A 17,196-nucleotide genomic window follows, 5' to 3' on the forward strand; every position below is an offset into this window, starting at 1 on the left:
ACTGGGTTATTGCTAGTGCATTATCCTTTACATTTACTAATATTTTACCAAGTAATGACACTGCAGCAGGTTTGCTCTAACATTGCTTGTGAAAATGTGTCTCAAATTAATCCTCAAGATTAACAAAGAGTGTTTACATATATGGGGTATGCATAAGTTGAGGAAAAACACATTTTAAAGCTGTTTTGTAAAATGTGCTATTTTTGTTAACTTCAGTTAGTTCACATAGTTACAAAAATGAATTGTAGCACAATCACTACCTCCAAAAGTGTATTTATGTGAGAAAACTATTTCAACAGGAAAGATCTATTTAAAAAAGTATATATGAGCGTATCTGCAAGGCTGTGCAAATTCCCACTTTTGATCCCAATTTTAATGTTAAAATCAAAATCGTGCTGAACCCTAAATCAAATAATTTGTAAAACTTGTGTTGATGACACAAGTTCCTTGAAGTAAATTGGTTCACAATGATGAGCTATATACATTTCCAATCATTTATCTAATGAACCTTTGCTTAATGTATGATTCACTCACTAGCAACTTGAAAGGAATTAAATCATCTTTAAAAATATTGACTTTTGCCCCAACGCACTAGCTAACAAAGCCTCTTTGAACAAGGCCTCCCATGTTGTTCACAGAATAAGAAATTCCCAGTATTTTATTATAATATATATGAAGTCGTATACATTTCAGTAGTCTTGCTTTACAAACACATGATTGTTTTGAATATGTTATAAGAAAAAAATCTTATTTTCAGATTGTATTATACAAGATACTTGCAACTGTAAGAGTCTTGCAAGCAATGAAACTATTTCACTAAATGTGTGTAAATCATATTAAGAAATATCTTAAGAGCTAATGGTGGACATCTAAATTTAGTTTGGCTCTATGGCGAGACAATGGTTTGATCTCTTGTATATGTTTAAGCAATATTATGCAAAGGGGTTGCACTGGCAGGGAGTTTTTAAATCCCTTTTAATGGCTGCCAGATTGCTCTCCGTCTTGAATAGCTTTGACACTGGAATTCAGTCCCTAGAAATTTTAAGTGTAATTTGCAGTATTATTTTAATAAGTTGTATTTATGTCACTGGCACCATAGGTCATATGAAGAACAGCTGCTGCTTTGTCAAATAAAAAGTATCTGCCATTTTTTTCATACCACAACATGATGCTCTGTTGGTAAATATAGGCGTGGATGACTCAAGCCCAAACAAAGAGAAATGACAGAAAGATGATAATGTCTTTCAGTTGCTATTTAAATTAGTCAGTCAAAATAATGTTTTTGATCATTCATCGGATGGATACAATGCTATATCTAATTTATTGACACAGCATAAACATTCCAATGCCTAGTGAATTACAAAAGAGACTCTTGCATTACAAAGCCACTGCTATTCCTGAAATAAGTAACAATTTCGAATCAATGAGTCTTTCTTTAAGCATTTTCCGCCTACAAAACGCAATTTTAAAAGAAATACCCACAGGCATTATAAGTTTATTAAAAAATATTAAATTAACCATTGTTATTGAACATTGTATTGTGTGAATTACTGAAATGTACACTAGATTAAAAATATTGGTGAGTTTTGGAGAAAGATGATTATAGGGTCACTTTTTATATTTTGGTGTTGTGACTCTTTGGCAAAGTCAGTAAGTCTAGCTAAGTGCAGCCAGGACCTGTGAGACCAACCACATGCTGAACATTCCAGAAGGCTGTACATGGTGTGGGGTTAGTTGCATGCAAGTGGTTGGAAGCAGTGCTTGTCCATGGTACAGGCCTTGTGGCAGACCCCCTGCCAGACCTGACTAAAGTCTGTGCAAGGTGTGCAGATGGTTGCCGGCAGGGGGTTTAGGTGCATCACCTGGCCGCAGGATAGACCGTTTGCCCACCCCTGCTGCACACAGCCAGAGACAGTGCGTAGCAGGGGGGTTTACTTAACGCATGACCATAAAATATTGCTGTACGTTTCAACCCTAGAAATTCACTTTAAGCAACACATGTTAAAGTGACTTTATAATTTGCTGAAATAGTCAGTTACAACTTGCCATTTTAAATGTATCAAAACCACTGAAATTCACCAGTTACAGTTATCATAAGTAACTATAACTCATACCATAAGGTGACAATAACTAGCACCCTCTTCTGTTCTTTTTTTTTGTCCAGAGCTCCATGTCAACTTTTTTCCTGACCGGTTTTTACTGGTATAGTCAACGATGTACAGGAGTGGACTGACAAATGTGCAGTATCCATTCAAAGAGACAAAGGATTGTGAACACATGCAGCACTGAATTCTGCTGTGGACACTCCTGAAGAAGTGTGCCAGAAACTGAGACTGGGGTTCATAGGACCAATATACTTGTACCACAACATTTTAGATTTGCAACTGTGACAGGGGATAATAAAAGTAAATGGGTGGTAGTAAAATTTATGAAATTCATAACACCAACTACAGTGAAATTCATGAAAACAATATTCCAACAAGAAGAACTACTGGAAGTAACTGTCACCGAGAATGGAGTGCAGTTTACTTCACAATAAATAAAGGATTACCTGAGTAAGAACAATACCTAACATTTTACAGATACACCAGATTATCTAAAAAAGCAAAGACGTGGCACAGAGAATGAACTGTGTAATAAAAGGTACTATCCAAATAGCTGAAGGCAGCAATAGGGGTGAGGTAGAAATACAACTAAAAATAACATGTTAAGGGCACATTGAACCACAGAATATAAATCTACACATTTATCTCCCTTTGAACTGCTGAGAATGCTGAAGCCACATAAAAAAGTAGCACCTTGGTGGATAAATGATTTCTGAGAACAGGTGAAAGAAAAAAACCACGTCTGGTTTGGGTAGTAAAGCTAGACCATATACAGATAATTTAACCAACAGATAAGGAAACACGAAAAACAAAGAGTATCAAGCATCCAGGGTAAAACTGAAGGATGGCAGTAGGCAGCCACGGCCGCTGCAAAGAGTGGTTGGCCCGGTGAGGGGGGATTTCGAGAGACAACCATGAGGGAATATTAACGGTTTATTTAGTTTTCCCTTGTGGTTGTCTCTCTAAATCCCCCCTCACCAGGCCCCACCACTCTTACCTGCAGCATCCGCGGCTGGCAGTAGGAGGGATGTATTTAATGTTGCCCTATACAAAAGACAAGCAAAGGGCATAAGGCCATATGTAGGTAATTTGTGTTTTGCGATTCTCAAATTGTGTTTTTTTGGGAATCGTAATTAGAGAATCGTAAAACGCAATGTAGGTAGGATTAGCACATTTTTTTGCGAATCCCACTTACTCCTTATTTGCGAATCGCAAATTGAGATTCGCAAATAAGGAATACCTTCTCATTCATTCCTATGGGCTAGGAGGCCCATAGGAATGAATGGGAAGACATTCACAATTTGCGATTCTCAATTAGAGAATCGCAAATCGAGAATGCAATTTCGGAGTTGTAAGGGTGTCAATAGGACACCCTTTTGCAGCCCTGAAATTAACATGTGTGCACATGTGGCCCACATACATACCCTAAGGGCATGTATGTGACCCACATGGCACTTTGAAAAATGCAAAAAAGTGCATTTTTTAAAGAAATCCCAAAATTCCACCAACCTGCAGTTGGTGGTATTTTGTGATTCCTTGAGCCAAAATTTGCACAACTTGGGTGCTTCCTACATTGCATTTAACACCTTCAGCGCGGCGCGAATTTTCGCGCTGTGCTGAAGGTTCTAAAAAACGGGCGGGGCCGTGACGGAACGGATCCGTCATAAGCACAGCCCAACCGGCGCTCATGACGGAACCGTTCCGTCACAAGCATCGAAGGGGTTAAGGAATCGCAATTTGCGATTCCTTAAATGCAATAGAAAAATAAGGAATCTCAAATTTTGCGAGTCCTTATTTTACATGTGGGTTTTTGTGTGCTACATAACACACTGCCCTAATTGCGATCGCAAATGCTGAAATTCTGCGAATTTCAGCATTTGCGAGCGCAATTAGGCTTCCTACATATGGCCAGAATTCATTAAAGAGCAGGGAACTGTTCTCATTTCTTCATATCCTCATGATTTGTATAACTCTCATGTTCCTCTCACAGTCCACAAATTACACAATAGGACAGAATTTGGGCACAAGAGGAAAGGCTCAGCGTGTCCATCACCAAGCACCATGCCTGGTTGTGGATCACCAACAATATGGAAAAACACTCTTTGGCGTTGACAGTCTGACCTCATTTCCCTTCTTGTATGATCTGCTTTGTTAAAGGAAAGGAGATATTTGTAGTGACCTCAATGATATTTATCTCGATTTGCGCCTCCTCACCAAAGCGTTAATTGTTTAGAACCTACATCGGTGGGGCAGTTTAGGGGCTTCACCCATGCTTTCCCCTTGCTGGGTTAATAGTTCCTGATCATTTTCACTTAATGAAATAAAGCTAGTCATACAATATATAACATGTATTATACATGCGCTCGCTTCACCATTGCTTGGGTATACGTATATGCAATTAGACACCGTCACTTTTAAAAACTGTAGAAAACTATTTCCGATTGCTTGGCACCCTTTTCCGGATTACTGGCAGGCGTACAAGGAGAGGGTCGACCTGCAGACGCGCTTTTACAGCCACAACGTTCGGTTGGCCTTGAAAATCCCAAAAATAAAAATGGCCGACTGCGACATGGTCTTAAAAAGTCAAACAACTAAGCAGAAGGCCATGTGGTGTGTCATAACGTCACCAGTTACTCTAAATGAGGTGTTATGACAATAATAAGAGCGCCATGTCTTTTTATGCCCGTCTTCAAACACTGAAGCACAAAGGCCTTCAATGTTTACCACAGGTAAATAATCATTTTTTTTTTTTCATTGCTCGGTCAAATGTGTTTCAAACGAAAATTGATGTAGCCTTTCTTTATTCCAAACGCTGTTCACTGCGATTTCTCTAAATAGCATAGCAGATATTCGTTTTCATGCAGTCAAACACTTCCGCACAGTTCATCGAGTATTAGGGTCCATTTTGAAAATGACCACAAATGTCTGCAATCATAGGCTGTGGATTGTGAATGTCAAGTGCTAAAAGGAACCAAAGCCAGTTGCAATCATGTTAGGCTCGTTTATCCTCTGACGCAAAACGCCGCCAATAAATAATAAAACGGGGCTACCAGTGAATGCTCATTCCACATTTACAGTACAATCACTAAAATCGTCTTTCTAGACAGCTCATCAAAAGCATCTCTTGCGAGTGATTGCCAAAGATTACAGGTGGGGTGTTAGCCAAATACTCACATTTTCAGATCTGAGTTTTTTTGCTGGGCATCCTCCATCAACCGGATGAAGCATATAGTAGAGCCGAACTTTGCTTGCGTGTTTCCGACTCTGAAAAATATCGAATCACTGAATTAAAACAAGAAATACTAGGTCGTTTTGCTAAATTAAAAACAACACTTCCAATAACCGCTTGACAGCTCAGCAGCATAGCTAGGATGTTCTGGGTCCTTATGCAAGCAAGAACAACCTCTGACAATGCCTATAGGTCTGTGTTGACTGCCAGCTGTTTTGTCAACGCATATTTTACTTTGTCAAGGCCTTGGCAAAACTTTATTTTGGGGGTAGATCCTGGGCTCTCGTAAAAGCAAAAAAAGTTTTGGTCTCAAAAAGCACACATTGCCATTATAATTACAGGCATTGAAGGGAACTACTTTTTATGTGGATAGGTTACTTGTGAAAGTGCAGAATGCTGTCACTCACAGTGAAATTAGCCAGACAGAAATGAGGCCATTGCACTGGAATTGCATGTAGTAAATACTTTATTTCGGTCAAGAGACCATTAAAGTGCAATTGCAGCAAATACATCATGATAATAAAAAGCATAAAAACAATTATAATAGAGAGGGGAAAAAAAGTACATAAAAGCTTTCTAATAACTTTGAATCCATAGGACGTGCATGAGGGTAAACCAAAAGCAAAACAATTGCCAATGTCAACATTATTCTCCATAGTGAACAAATTTCATGCCATTATGTGGTCCGCCTTGTTGAATGGCTCAGTGTACCCTATCTTGTTCCATCAACAAAAAACATTCTCCGATTTCACACTAGTCGACAGCAGTAGATATCCTAAAAATTATTAAAAGGTAATAACAAAAAATGTATTTGGGTTGTCATGCATGTCCTTGATGCACAGCATTGAAATGAGCTTTAAAGGTTCTGCTTATGTGCCTCTTTTGCATTTCATACATCCGTTTGCTCGAGTGCACATTTTGAATTGACAAAAATGTGCTTAACTTAGTATTGATTACACATGTACATCATATGTTTTATTACAGTGTATACATTCTTCATATAGGTATTATTGTGATATATATGGAGAAGTGTGGCTCAATGGTTAGAGCGGCAGCCCCTGATGCAGAGGTTTTGCCCGGGACCAGGGTTCAATTCCCGCCTCGGCAGGTCTTGGGCTTAATTTCCTCTGACCTGATAATTCTCGCCTTGGTGCCCATTCTAATCATGGGTCCCACTCTGCAACTCTGGGCAATAGCTTGCTTAATCTCCACAACGACCCCAACAGTGCTGGGATGCCTGGCTTCACCTTGGGGGTGCCGAGGAGTGGGCATTTCATAGGGAAAAGCCAGGAAGGGTTCCACAGCGGTATGCGTACAGCGCCAAACACCTCAGGGTATAAGTGCGCTATACAGGTACGAATTCAATTCATTTCATATAATGTGTAATGTGGTTTAGTAAATATGCAACAGAATTCATATGCTAAGATTACTTTTTACATCACTTATCACAAGCCTGGTCTTTTGATAAGTGACCATCAAAGTGTATTTAAGCCATCCCCTCTAGATCCATTCTTCATCAACATTTTCAGTCTCTTCTGTTTTTTGTGCTACAGTTCATTTGTTTCTTGGAATGCCCGCTTCTCAGGGCACCTGCTTTTGATTCATCAAGATTATGAACTTCATAGATATTTGTTGTCAGGTTTTAAGATCTATTTATACATTTGCAAAGTTGTAAGACACCTTGGCCGCCTACAATGACAAGCACTTTGATAATTTGATAACACAATATTGCCAGCTGCAACTATCTAAATAAACTGTTAGTGTAGATGTGCTTTAGTTATATCCTCTGCTAATTACCCATGCAGAGTGGTTTGCTGTAATTGTTGTGTAATGAATAATTTCGAATTTAATCTAAATTGATTACACAAATAATGATACCCTCACAACCATACAATTCATGAGATGCGCGCTGCATCATCGATTTGGTTTTGCAGCACGTGCAATGTAATTAATTTTATTCATTTTTTCATATGCACAACTCCATTCGCTACATTCTGGCGTTTACTATCCTCCACCCTGCCCATCCCCCAACCCGTCTCACGGCCCGTAGCACTCCCTCGAGGAGCCGCCACCTAAGAGCCATTATACATAGTGATCCAGCTTACCCCTTTGCCCGTCATTTCAAGTCTGTACACAACAAAGACTTGACTTGCCTTAAATACTACGTAGTTGGAGCTATTCCTCAGCTTAGAAGAGGGGGAGATCGCGACCTTAAATTGAGGCAGTTGGAGACGAAAATGATATTGGAATTTGACAGCCGATGGCCCAATGGGTTAAACAATACGGAAGAAATGCATCACTTTTTATAATATATGTAAGAAATCTGTTAGGTGATTGAAACCGTGTGTTTATACCTTCATTTTATAAAAATCCATATTTTGCACTCAATGGTTAGGTTCCCTATCATTGAGTGCACTTTATTGCAAAACCAATACTGTCTGAAATGTCAATACTGAATTATCCACATGTATATAATACTATATCTTATCATTTTTTACATATTGTTGTAAATCTGCAAATCCTTTGTAAATACCTATTGCACATATAGATGTTTCTCTATTCTATTTTAATTAATTTTATCATTTTTTCTTATCTTTTAGGTAACGGGATACCATTTTCTCCCTTTTGAATTAGTATGACTTTTACTATTTCGATCTTTTGATTATATACATATGATGATTTGTCACACATGTTTGTGTATGGTGTATGATATATTTATTGTATAACCAATAGTTTTTTTATACACATACATGGTTTTATCACTGTTTTTACTGCTTTTAAGGTTGTTATGATAGATTTTTAATGTATGGATTTCAGGGACCTGAGTATCCTGTGTTACTTAATCAATTAGTCTCTAACCTTTTGCAGTTTTGCACATTTTTCTTGCTTCCTTTTGCACGATCTTTACACAGTCACTCATGCACTTTTCCTATTCTATTGCTGCTTCTGTATGGCTTTTGCACTAAACATACCATGGAAAAATTAGATTAGTTCTATTGGGATATCATGGACAATGTATCAAATCTGTATTTATACTGTTATCTTTTTGCATTTTACATGTAATCCCAGCCCAATGCTAATAGAACATCGGGATTTATCCCGCAATTTTGTATTATCTGATGTCATTCTTATATTTAATTTTTTTTTAAATTATGAGCTAAATAGACGACATTTGGATATACCTAGATATCTCTTCTATGTCTATGAACATGTGATCGCCTATGTCACCACTTAGGGTGTTTCACTTTAAAAAAGCATATGTATAAAAGCAGCAGTTGTCATAAAATCTCCAGCTTGACAAAGGGAGAGTAAGCCCGAAACGCGTTGCTGTTTTTCGTGAATAAAAGTTAATATCTCTGCTGTAGCTGGCTGGTCCGTCTCCTTCCTTTGGCGTCACGCCGCGCTGTGCTGTGCCAAGCTGTGTGGAGCCGATTTTACACACACATATATATATATATATATATATATATATATATATATATATATATATATATATATATGTTTCCACAAGCAGAATACGCCGAACACCCAGAAGTGGTTTGCTTCTTTCTTTATTCTTTTGTAGACAGCTGCAAAGTCTATGACATGCCACTACGCGTTTCCAACTTCCGGGGGTGTGGTCGTTCCCCCAAAGCCGAACCAGCAGCGTGTGCGCCTGAATGACCGTTCGTGGAAAAATATATATATATATATATATATCTTACTACCCTTGATGAGGCATCAAAGTGCTTTTCGGCGAGTAGCATGCTACTCTGGAACCCAAAAGGATTAGTGGTGGATTTGTTTTGGGAAATATGAGTAAAGTAGTAGTATAGGGAGGTACGAGTTATTTGAGCGGAGGACATGTGAGTCTGTTAGCTGGATTGTATAGAATAATGGAGGGATACAAGAAGGAAGAAACCCAGAAGTGTTAATTGGGGGATCCTAGTAGTAAGTTGAGATCTGGGATGAGTAAAGGAGAGATGGGGGAGGGAAGAGACTATGGAAAGGGATTGGGGAAACAGAGAATTAGAGTAGAAAAATGAGGTTTGGGACAAAAGCTGAAATTAGAAAAAACAACATAGCATCATTAGAACACAGCTGAAGTGATTACACTTCTTAATCAATAAAAATGAGTACCCCCCAAACCTTTGTGAATGCTAGAGAATGTACTAATGGGCGTGGAAAAGACCTAATCTGACATAATTGCAATTGAAGACATGTAGAGAGCAACGAAGACACGGCTACTGGGGCCAAGTTATAAGAGGCATACGACAGGGGAACTGAAGTTAGCAATGTCAATCATCTCTGAAGAAATTACTAACATAGCACAGCCACTTAGGCCCCGATTACAAATGGAGCAGTATCCTTGTGCAGGATACTGCTGTGCTCAATAATAAGTGTACAAGTGTTCCTGCACTCCCATTTCCTGAGTGTAGGAAAATCAGACCCAATTTCACCAGCCAGAAAATCCTGCTGGTAAAATTGCATTGGGATTGTCTGCAAGTAAAACCCAACACATGGGAGCAGGTCCCCAGTCCATGCCCGACCCCTCCACAGGAAGAGCATATAAATATCCCTCTGCCAGGATACTTCCTGTACTACCTTTTGCTTCCAATCTGTTTGGGGCATTCCTAAACAATTTCCTCTTTACCCTTCTCTGCTTCTGAATAGCAAATATCAAAAAGCTGCCACTTTACCTTGCAACAGTCTCTTCTGTCTCTAAAGGCTAAGTGTCCAGCTTATCATGTCCCATGCTCTCTTGCTTGTCAAATGATGAAGACTGGCAACCCAGCTTTTATTGATCAGCTCCACCATTGCTTTGAAATTGATGTCCCCATGGAAGAACTTGTGCGCACCATTGGCTTATCTGAATTTATAGTACTCCTTTTGTTTTGCCTTCTCCTTGCATGACCATGCAAACATCCCCTTCCATTTCCACCACCTCACCCACACACAACAGATAGAAGAAGCAACTAATCAATTCACATAATCATAGATCATGCCCACAGTACCCTGCTTGAATGCATTTTTGTCATAGCCACTACCTCCAAGCTCAACGCCAACATCTATTCTCTGCTCCACCACTTCAATCAAGCTCTCTTGATTACAAATAATACCTCTGCATATTCAAACTTTATTCACAAAAGCAAACTCCAGTTAGAACCAGGCACTGACAATAGGAACAAATCGACACAGGTCCAAACAACAAAACCTATAGAATGTGAAAATCCTCTTCTTAACCCAAATATAGGTAACATTTGCTGCAAAGAATCTACTGCATCACCTCGTTTAACAAAGTCACTAAAAGAAACAAGGGGCCATATTATCAAGAAAGGGCGATATATTATCGCCGCTTTTATCGGTAGGAAACTGCCGCTAAAGCGGCGATAACTGTGCTTCATAATATGCCCTTGTGAATTCCCATAGAAGCCCAGGTTACACCAGAACATGGGCTTCTATGGGAATTCAAAATTGCATATTATCAAGCCCATTATCGCCGCTTTAGCGGCAGTATTCCTGCCGATAAAAAGCAGCGATAATGTATCGCCCTTTCTTAATAATAAGGCCCTAGTTTCCCATCAAAACAATCAAACACAGCTTTTAATCCACACTGGCTGCTCTTCCCTCCCACTGAACAGAGAAATGTTCGCCACAAAGAAGTACTTTACAAACAAAATAACGCAACCTATTCTCAACTCCGATCCACTCAACACAATAATCTATTTCCCTAAGTGCATTGCACTAAAATAATATTAACTAGTACCCTGTCCTCAGATGACTTAACTATCCTCCTTTGATTTGAGATGCTATTCTCTTATGATTCATAAAATGAGATCAACGACGATGTTGTGCCAGATCTTCTCGACATGACCAGTGGCTCATTTCCTTGAGGCATGTTGCATGGCTCTGTCAAGACCGGGCAGAGCGCTGCTCTACTGGGTAAACCCATACAGGACATAGATGAGCGTGATAACTTCTGCACAATCAGACTCATTGCCCTCCTAACATCACTGAAAAAGAGTATCATCTGCCACCTGCACTAGAAAATCAAGACAAAAAAATCTCCAAAAGGACTCCAAAAACCTGGTTTCACATCACAGGGCAGTATGCAGACAGCCACAATAAATGCCATATGGCAGGAGCCTTCTGCACAAGCAATCCCAAACCCTGCTCTGCACCATCTCCACCAAAATGTGCTTCAGAAGATACAATTGCAGTGGTTGAATTCACACCCAACAAACAATGCCCTTTTAGTTGAGATTAACTTCCAGATTGAAACTCAGCTCTGTGATCCGCAACGTATTCTCTCTTCCGGCACCTTCAGCATCACATGAAACTTCACTTAGTCCTTGTGACCTGTAGGATTATTAGGATTCAATAATATATTATACTACCTGAAAATGGCATCCCTACATGACCTCGACCATGTTAAACTCTGCCTTGTGTCCATTCAGGCCTGTATGTCACAGGGTTATCTCAAACGCAACCGCGAGATTAAACAACGACAAAATCATAGTTGTTTTTCGTCAATGAATCCAGATGGCTTTTCACTACAACTCACCCATGCTTACGGAATCAAACTTCACAATGGCTGTACAACCTCTGGTCCCCTTACCTCTCGATGAAGGCAATGTCCGATATTTATATATTATACTCTCTACCCCAATCCCAACGTGGCTAAAGGGTTACTCCTGTTGTTTTCACATGATAATTTATAGGACATTGCCTTCATCGCAATTCCTCCTCTCATTGTGAAAAAGCATATTACCCGCAGGCTCCCACCTGATTACGGGTTTCTGGACAACAGGATCACAACTGCGCTCAGAGAAATGTACATTCTCTTCCTGTTCGCTTGCACCACCCTCAAGATGTGCTACATAATTTAAAAAGCATTCCACACAAAGAGCCCTAATTAGAAGCGGTGTATGGAGCTGTGAAATCTCCCAACATCCCAATTTGTTTTAGACTTTGCAAACTTCACAAAGTGTGAAACCATGAAGTGTCCAACTTCACTGTGTGCGAAACTTGTGAAGTTTTAAAAAGGAGCAGCTCCAGCAGCCCTTCACTTTAGCAGTACAATGTTACTACAGTAGCACAGGAGCATGTGTGCTACTGTCCCTTGACTGCTGTCCATGTCACCAGGGGCCCAGTCACTGACACTCAGTCTTTCCTGTGATGTTGCCCCTACTTGACTCCAACTGCCTCAACTTCCTGTACACTACCAATCACACAAACCACTCCCCTCTCCTGCAACCAAGGAAAGACACTTGTATTTATTTGAACAGCATTTTGAGCTGCCCTAATACCTCCCCACTGATGACCCGTTTCCACTGCCAGGCACAGACTCCCCTTCCATGTGCACCACCCTGCCTTGTTAGGGTTTCCTATTCTGTAACCCTCCTTTTCTGTGCAGTAGTAATTTGCATTCTAAGTAGGTTTGCACTTTATACATCTCATGCGGACAAACACCACTATCATGTTACGCACAAATTTAAGCATGCACATGGCACTATTTGTCGATACGGACATTCAGTCTGAGCATGATTTAAATATTCCAATACACCCTTCATTGATTTCATTCATCCTGCTGAGTGTTATGCTCCATATTCGCTCTAGCAGTGTATTAGGATGACTCCGCACAGCAATCATCCATAGTCTCTAGCCTTACCCATGATTGTTTATAGTGCACAATAATGATTTTATACTTATCTAGCTGATACCTCAACTTCATCGTTTTACAATGTGCATCATGTTTCCATACTGCCGTATGTGATGTATGACAATTGGCAGCGGCACATACACTCTCGTTCGTGCATATTTTAACCTGCATATCGTTTGTTTTGACAGAGCTTACATCACAGTTATATTTAAGATGTGTGGCATTACCATTCTCATGTTACGTCGACATGCACCTTGTATGTGGCAGTATGAAACATTCTGATATTTAAGTTCTATATGGTGAGTTTTGGCAGACTAGCACCCTGTGTAGTCGAATTATAGTAGAGTGGTAATGGTAGTAATCCATATTAGCTTCCAGGATTATGACCATAATAAACTCCTTATCCATTTCTTAGTGGTAGCTAAAAGCAGAGATGTCGCCAAACTCTAAGACGGAAGATCCCTCACTCTCCATCCTGCTTAAGGAAGGGAATTTCATCCATGGGATGATGAGTGCTAAAATAATGGGTACCCTTTAAATATTAACTGTCAAAAGTGGATGCTGTTCCTCTGTTAGTGCAGTCATGTAAAAAGAATTGTGTGCCATCCACCGTTGGGAGGCGGTGGTGGTGGATGGGGTATACGGAGGATAAGCAGGGATGCATGGGGAGCCCGCTTTAGCGGAACTAGGGTCATCCCGGTACTGGCGAGGAGGGTAGGTGAGGCGCTATGGTTCTGCACCAGACATAACACATCCTCTGAGGTGTCTGAGTGACCCGCCCTACCAGTTGAGGAGACACACCCACAACAGGGAGGTCTTCGAACAGCACTACGTGAGACACTTGATGTAGTGCTTTCCAGTGGTAGTTAGCAATTAGCTGCACCATTTCAGTGTAGATAGATTTTTGCATTTTTAGGTTCTGATGAATTGCCCTGGTATTCTGCAACCATATATACCCTTTAAATATCAAATGTATAGAGCTGTGCGAATAACATGTATGTGATTCAAGATATACATATTGTACACAAGGACTGAGTGTGCTTCCTCTCTAGTGAGTAAATAGTAGTTCTGTGTGGTCCCACAGCAGAAGAGAACCGCTATGGCATGATTGTGAGCAGTACTATCATATAATGCAGTCAGGTTGTGTCGTTGCTGGTGCAAACAGGTTGTGTGACAGCTGAGGTTGATGAAAGCAGAAAAGATAGGCATATCAGTAAAACACCATGGGTCTGGATTACACCTGGATACATTCCAAAATCTTTACATGCCCAACTTCTAAAAGCATCATGCTGACCACCCGTGTTGAACAGAAAATGAAGAAATTGAAACCGGACACTGTACCTCCACTACGATGCATGAAATTTAATATCAGGTCGAATGCTCGTTTCTTATGGCACATATTCACTGCCCTGTGTATCAGGGTAACTAATAAGACCAGGGAATTCTGAATGACACAAAAACATGAAGCATTCGTGAGCACCACAACCATCACAGACTCAACTTAAAATACGAGATGTCACATTGAGTTTGCCTCCTACTTAGTTATACAAAGAATACAGGAAACCAATCATGTGCCCAGATGCTCGTGAAAAAAGGAGTGAGTTTCCTTCTTGATGGTCCCCGACAAACTACAAAAAATGCCAAACATAGACGCAGGTTTTTCAGTTGGGTGCTATATCTGCGGACTTTTTCTGATCGACAAGTCACAACAGGATTCTATCTCTCTTTTCCAATCATGCTACTTGTATGTCATACGCCTATAGCAAGATGATTTTAGACTAAACATCACTTGTTCAGCACAAGCCACTTTCTTTAAGAGTTGTAACTAATAACCATCCCTGAGATCAAAGGCAGTTCAGGCATTATTGTTCTTGTTACAGATGACAAAGTTGCTTAATTGTATATAAGTTCATTTGTAGATTTCCCCTGACGAAGGGTGGTTGTACACCTGATATGCATTGGGAGTGATGAAATCCACTTCAGAATGCATTACTTAATGTATGAACCAACAGGAGAGTCTGTTGAAGTTTTCACCAGTGAATAAAACAAGTTGAAAACTCGCATCTACAAGAAGTCATTCTATTTCATTTTTTGTAAATTTTGAGGATTGTTTTGTGTTTCTGATAACTCTGTTTATCTTTGCAGCACTTGTGGTTTAAAGTTATTGATTAACTTTGCGTTAAAGCACTCGCTTGGAGTGCAGGAGGTAGTGCACACTCTGTCTAAGACTTACAGTGCTAAATGTGTTATTTCACTTTTAGAAAGTTGTCATTTTCCTTCCCTTAGCCATTTTGTGCTTGTAGTCTGTCTTGGGTCACACAATTGGGTGCTACTACCAGTTAGACTTTGTGAATTCCTACCAGAAAGTTACACAATAGAAGGATTAGGTGTACCTAAATGGCCCATCTGCTAGCAAGATGGTGGGGGTGGAGCTGAGCACAGCACCACTTGCAAATAAATAGGATGTGCTCTGCCATCACACAAAAGGTCTAACTACCATACATTATTACTTCAGCCAGATTGGAGCTAGGGCAAGAAAGGAAGGGAAATCCATCCACTTCAAAACCACTGTCTAGAAGCTTCTCCCACCTTTCAAAAATAGGGCACCAGGGCACAAAAGTAGAACCTCAGACACCAATTCTTCAGTACACTTCTGTACCTTTGGCTACTCTGCTAAGAAGAAGACTGCTGTGCTGCTACATGGGCTGTCACTATGATGCACTGCGGCTCTACAGGAACTGCTGCAAAGCTGTGCTGAGCTGCTGCTCTTTTGCCTCTGAAGAAAAACTGGACTTGCAACTTCATCTCTCACCCAGGACCCCGGAGTGACTGAAATGCCTAGTCTGCTGGCCTCCAGATCTGGCCTCAGGGCCTTAAAAGACTCCCCAATAGCTCCTGGAACCATCTTCAGCGAGTTTCTGACCCTCAAATGATGTTTATCAGATCCTGAACCCTAGGTGTGGCTCAAGAGCTATTGAAAGCAAGCTTTTGGGCTCTTCATAACTGTGAATGGGCCCATTCACACCAGAACAGCTCCACTTGCCCCGAATTTCAGCGTGATTTGCCACCAGCCCATTTCTTCGCATTCCAGGCATTGATTGCCACAGAAGACTGCCACCACGACGCCCGGCTGCTATTTGCACCTTGCCGATTTGCACAATGCCGATTACAATCACCTTGCTTCCTGCGACCTTCTCCAAAGTGAACGGGACTTTTGGCACAAAACTTGAGAAGGTAAAACTTCAGTGGGACTAATCTGGGACTCTATCCAATCCACGCTCCATCACAGTGGGGCTAAACTTTTGACTTTCATTCAATCTTGTTTTATTAGTTGAACTGAGTTCTATTTTTCTAACTTAGGGGCCGATTAGGATTGCGGTTTTTCCGCATCTTCCGGGCCGGTGGAAGTGTCCGGCGGCCAGGAGGATGCGGAAAAACCGCAGCGGAGCCTTCAAAGACCCCCCGCCAGATTAGGATGGCTGGGGGGGTCAGGAAGACCGTCCGCAGCTTTTCCGCCGCGGTCGCCTTCCGACTGTGGCGGAAAACCTCTAACATGTCTGGCGGTGTCTATCAGACACCGCCAGGCATATTAGGATGTTGGTGGTCCTATGCCTTTCCACGGCGGCATTTCCGCCGTGGAAAGGCATACAGACTTTCACTTCGGGGGCCCGTTGCTGGCCCCCTGGGTGAAGGGGGTTGGGGGGTGCACATGGGGGGTACCTATGGTACCCCCCTGCATTTGCGTACACAAAGCAGCAGGCACTGCGCGATGCCTGCCGCTTTGTGCATGCAAATGCGATGCAGCCATTTTTAACCTTGCGGCGGGTGCAGCTTGAAGCTGCACCCGCCGCAATGTTAAACATAGAGGATGTGACCGCCACCCTGGCAGTCACATCCTAATCTGCTCGGAGGGAACGCCGCAGCCCATGCAGACGTTCCATCCTCCTCAGGGGTCGCGGACGGACTCAAGTCTGTCCGCGATCCTAATGGGCCCCTTGGTGTGGGATCTTTTGTGTGTTTTTTTCACTCTTTTACTGTTTGAAGTGTTTCACACATACTTTACATATTGCCTCGAAGTTAAGACTGACTGCTCTGTGCTAAGCTACCAGGAGGGTGAATGCAGGTTAATTTGGGGTTTGCTTGTGCCTTGCCCTGACTACCAATGTGATTGCTGCTTGACCAGGGCTCACATCCCAGTCAATCAGTAACCCAGTTTCTAA

General features: G+C 41.1%; 1 protein-coding gene across 1 annotated transcript in view; it reads right to left on the reverse strand.

Annotated features, from left to right (window-relative positions):
- ZMAT4 (zinc finger matrin-type 4) overlaps positions 1-17,196 on the reverse strand; it is a 2,238,825-nt gene that overhangs the window by 1,244,887 nt on the left and 976,742 nt on the right. Inside the window, exon 4 of the mRNA XM_078665763.1 lies at positions 5,280-5,369. Coding sequence (XP_078521889.1) covers positions 5,280-5,369 — 90 coding nt within the window. The remainder of the gene's footprint in view (positions 1-5,279; positions 5,370-17,196) is intronic.

Source organism: Lissotriton helveticus, chromosome 11 (assembly GCF_964261635.1).
Source record: "Lissotriton helveticus chromosome 11, aLisHel1.1, whole genome shotgun sequence".
In the NCBI taxonomy this organism is placed as follows: domain Eukaryota; kingdom Metazoa; phylum Chordata; class Amphibia; order Caudata; family Salamandridae; genus Lissotriton; species Lissotriton helveticus.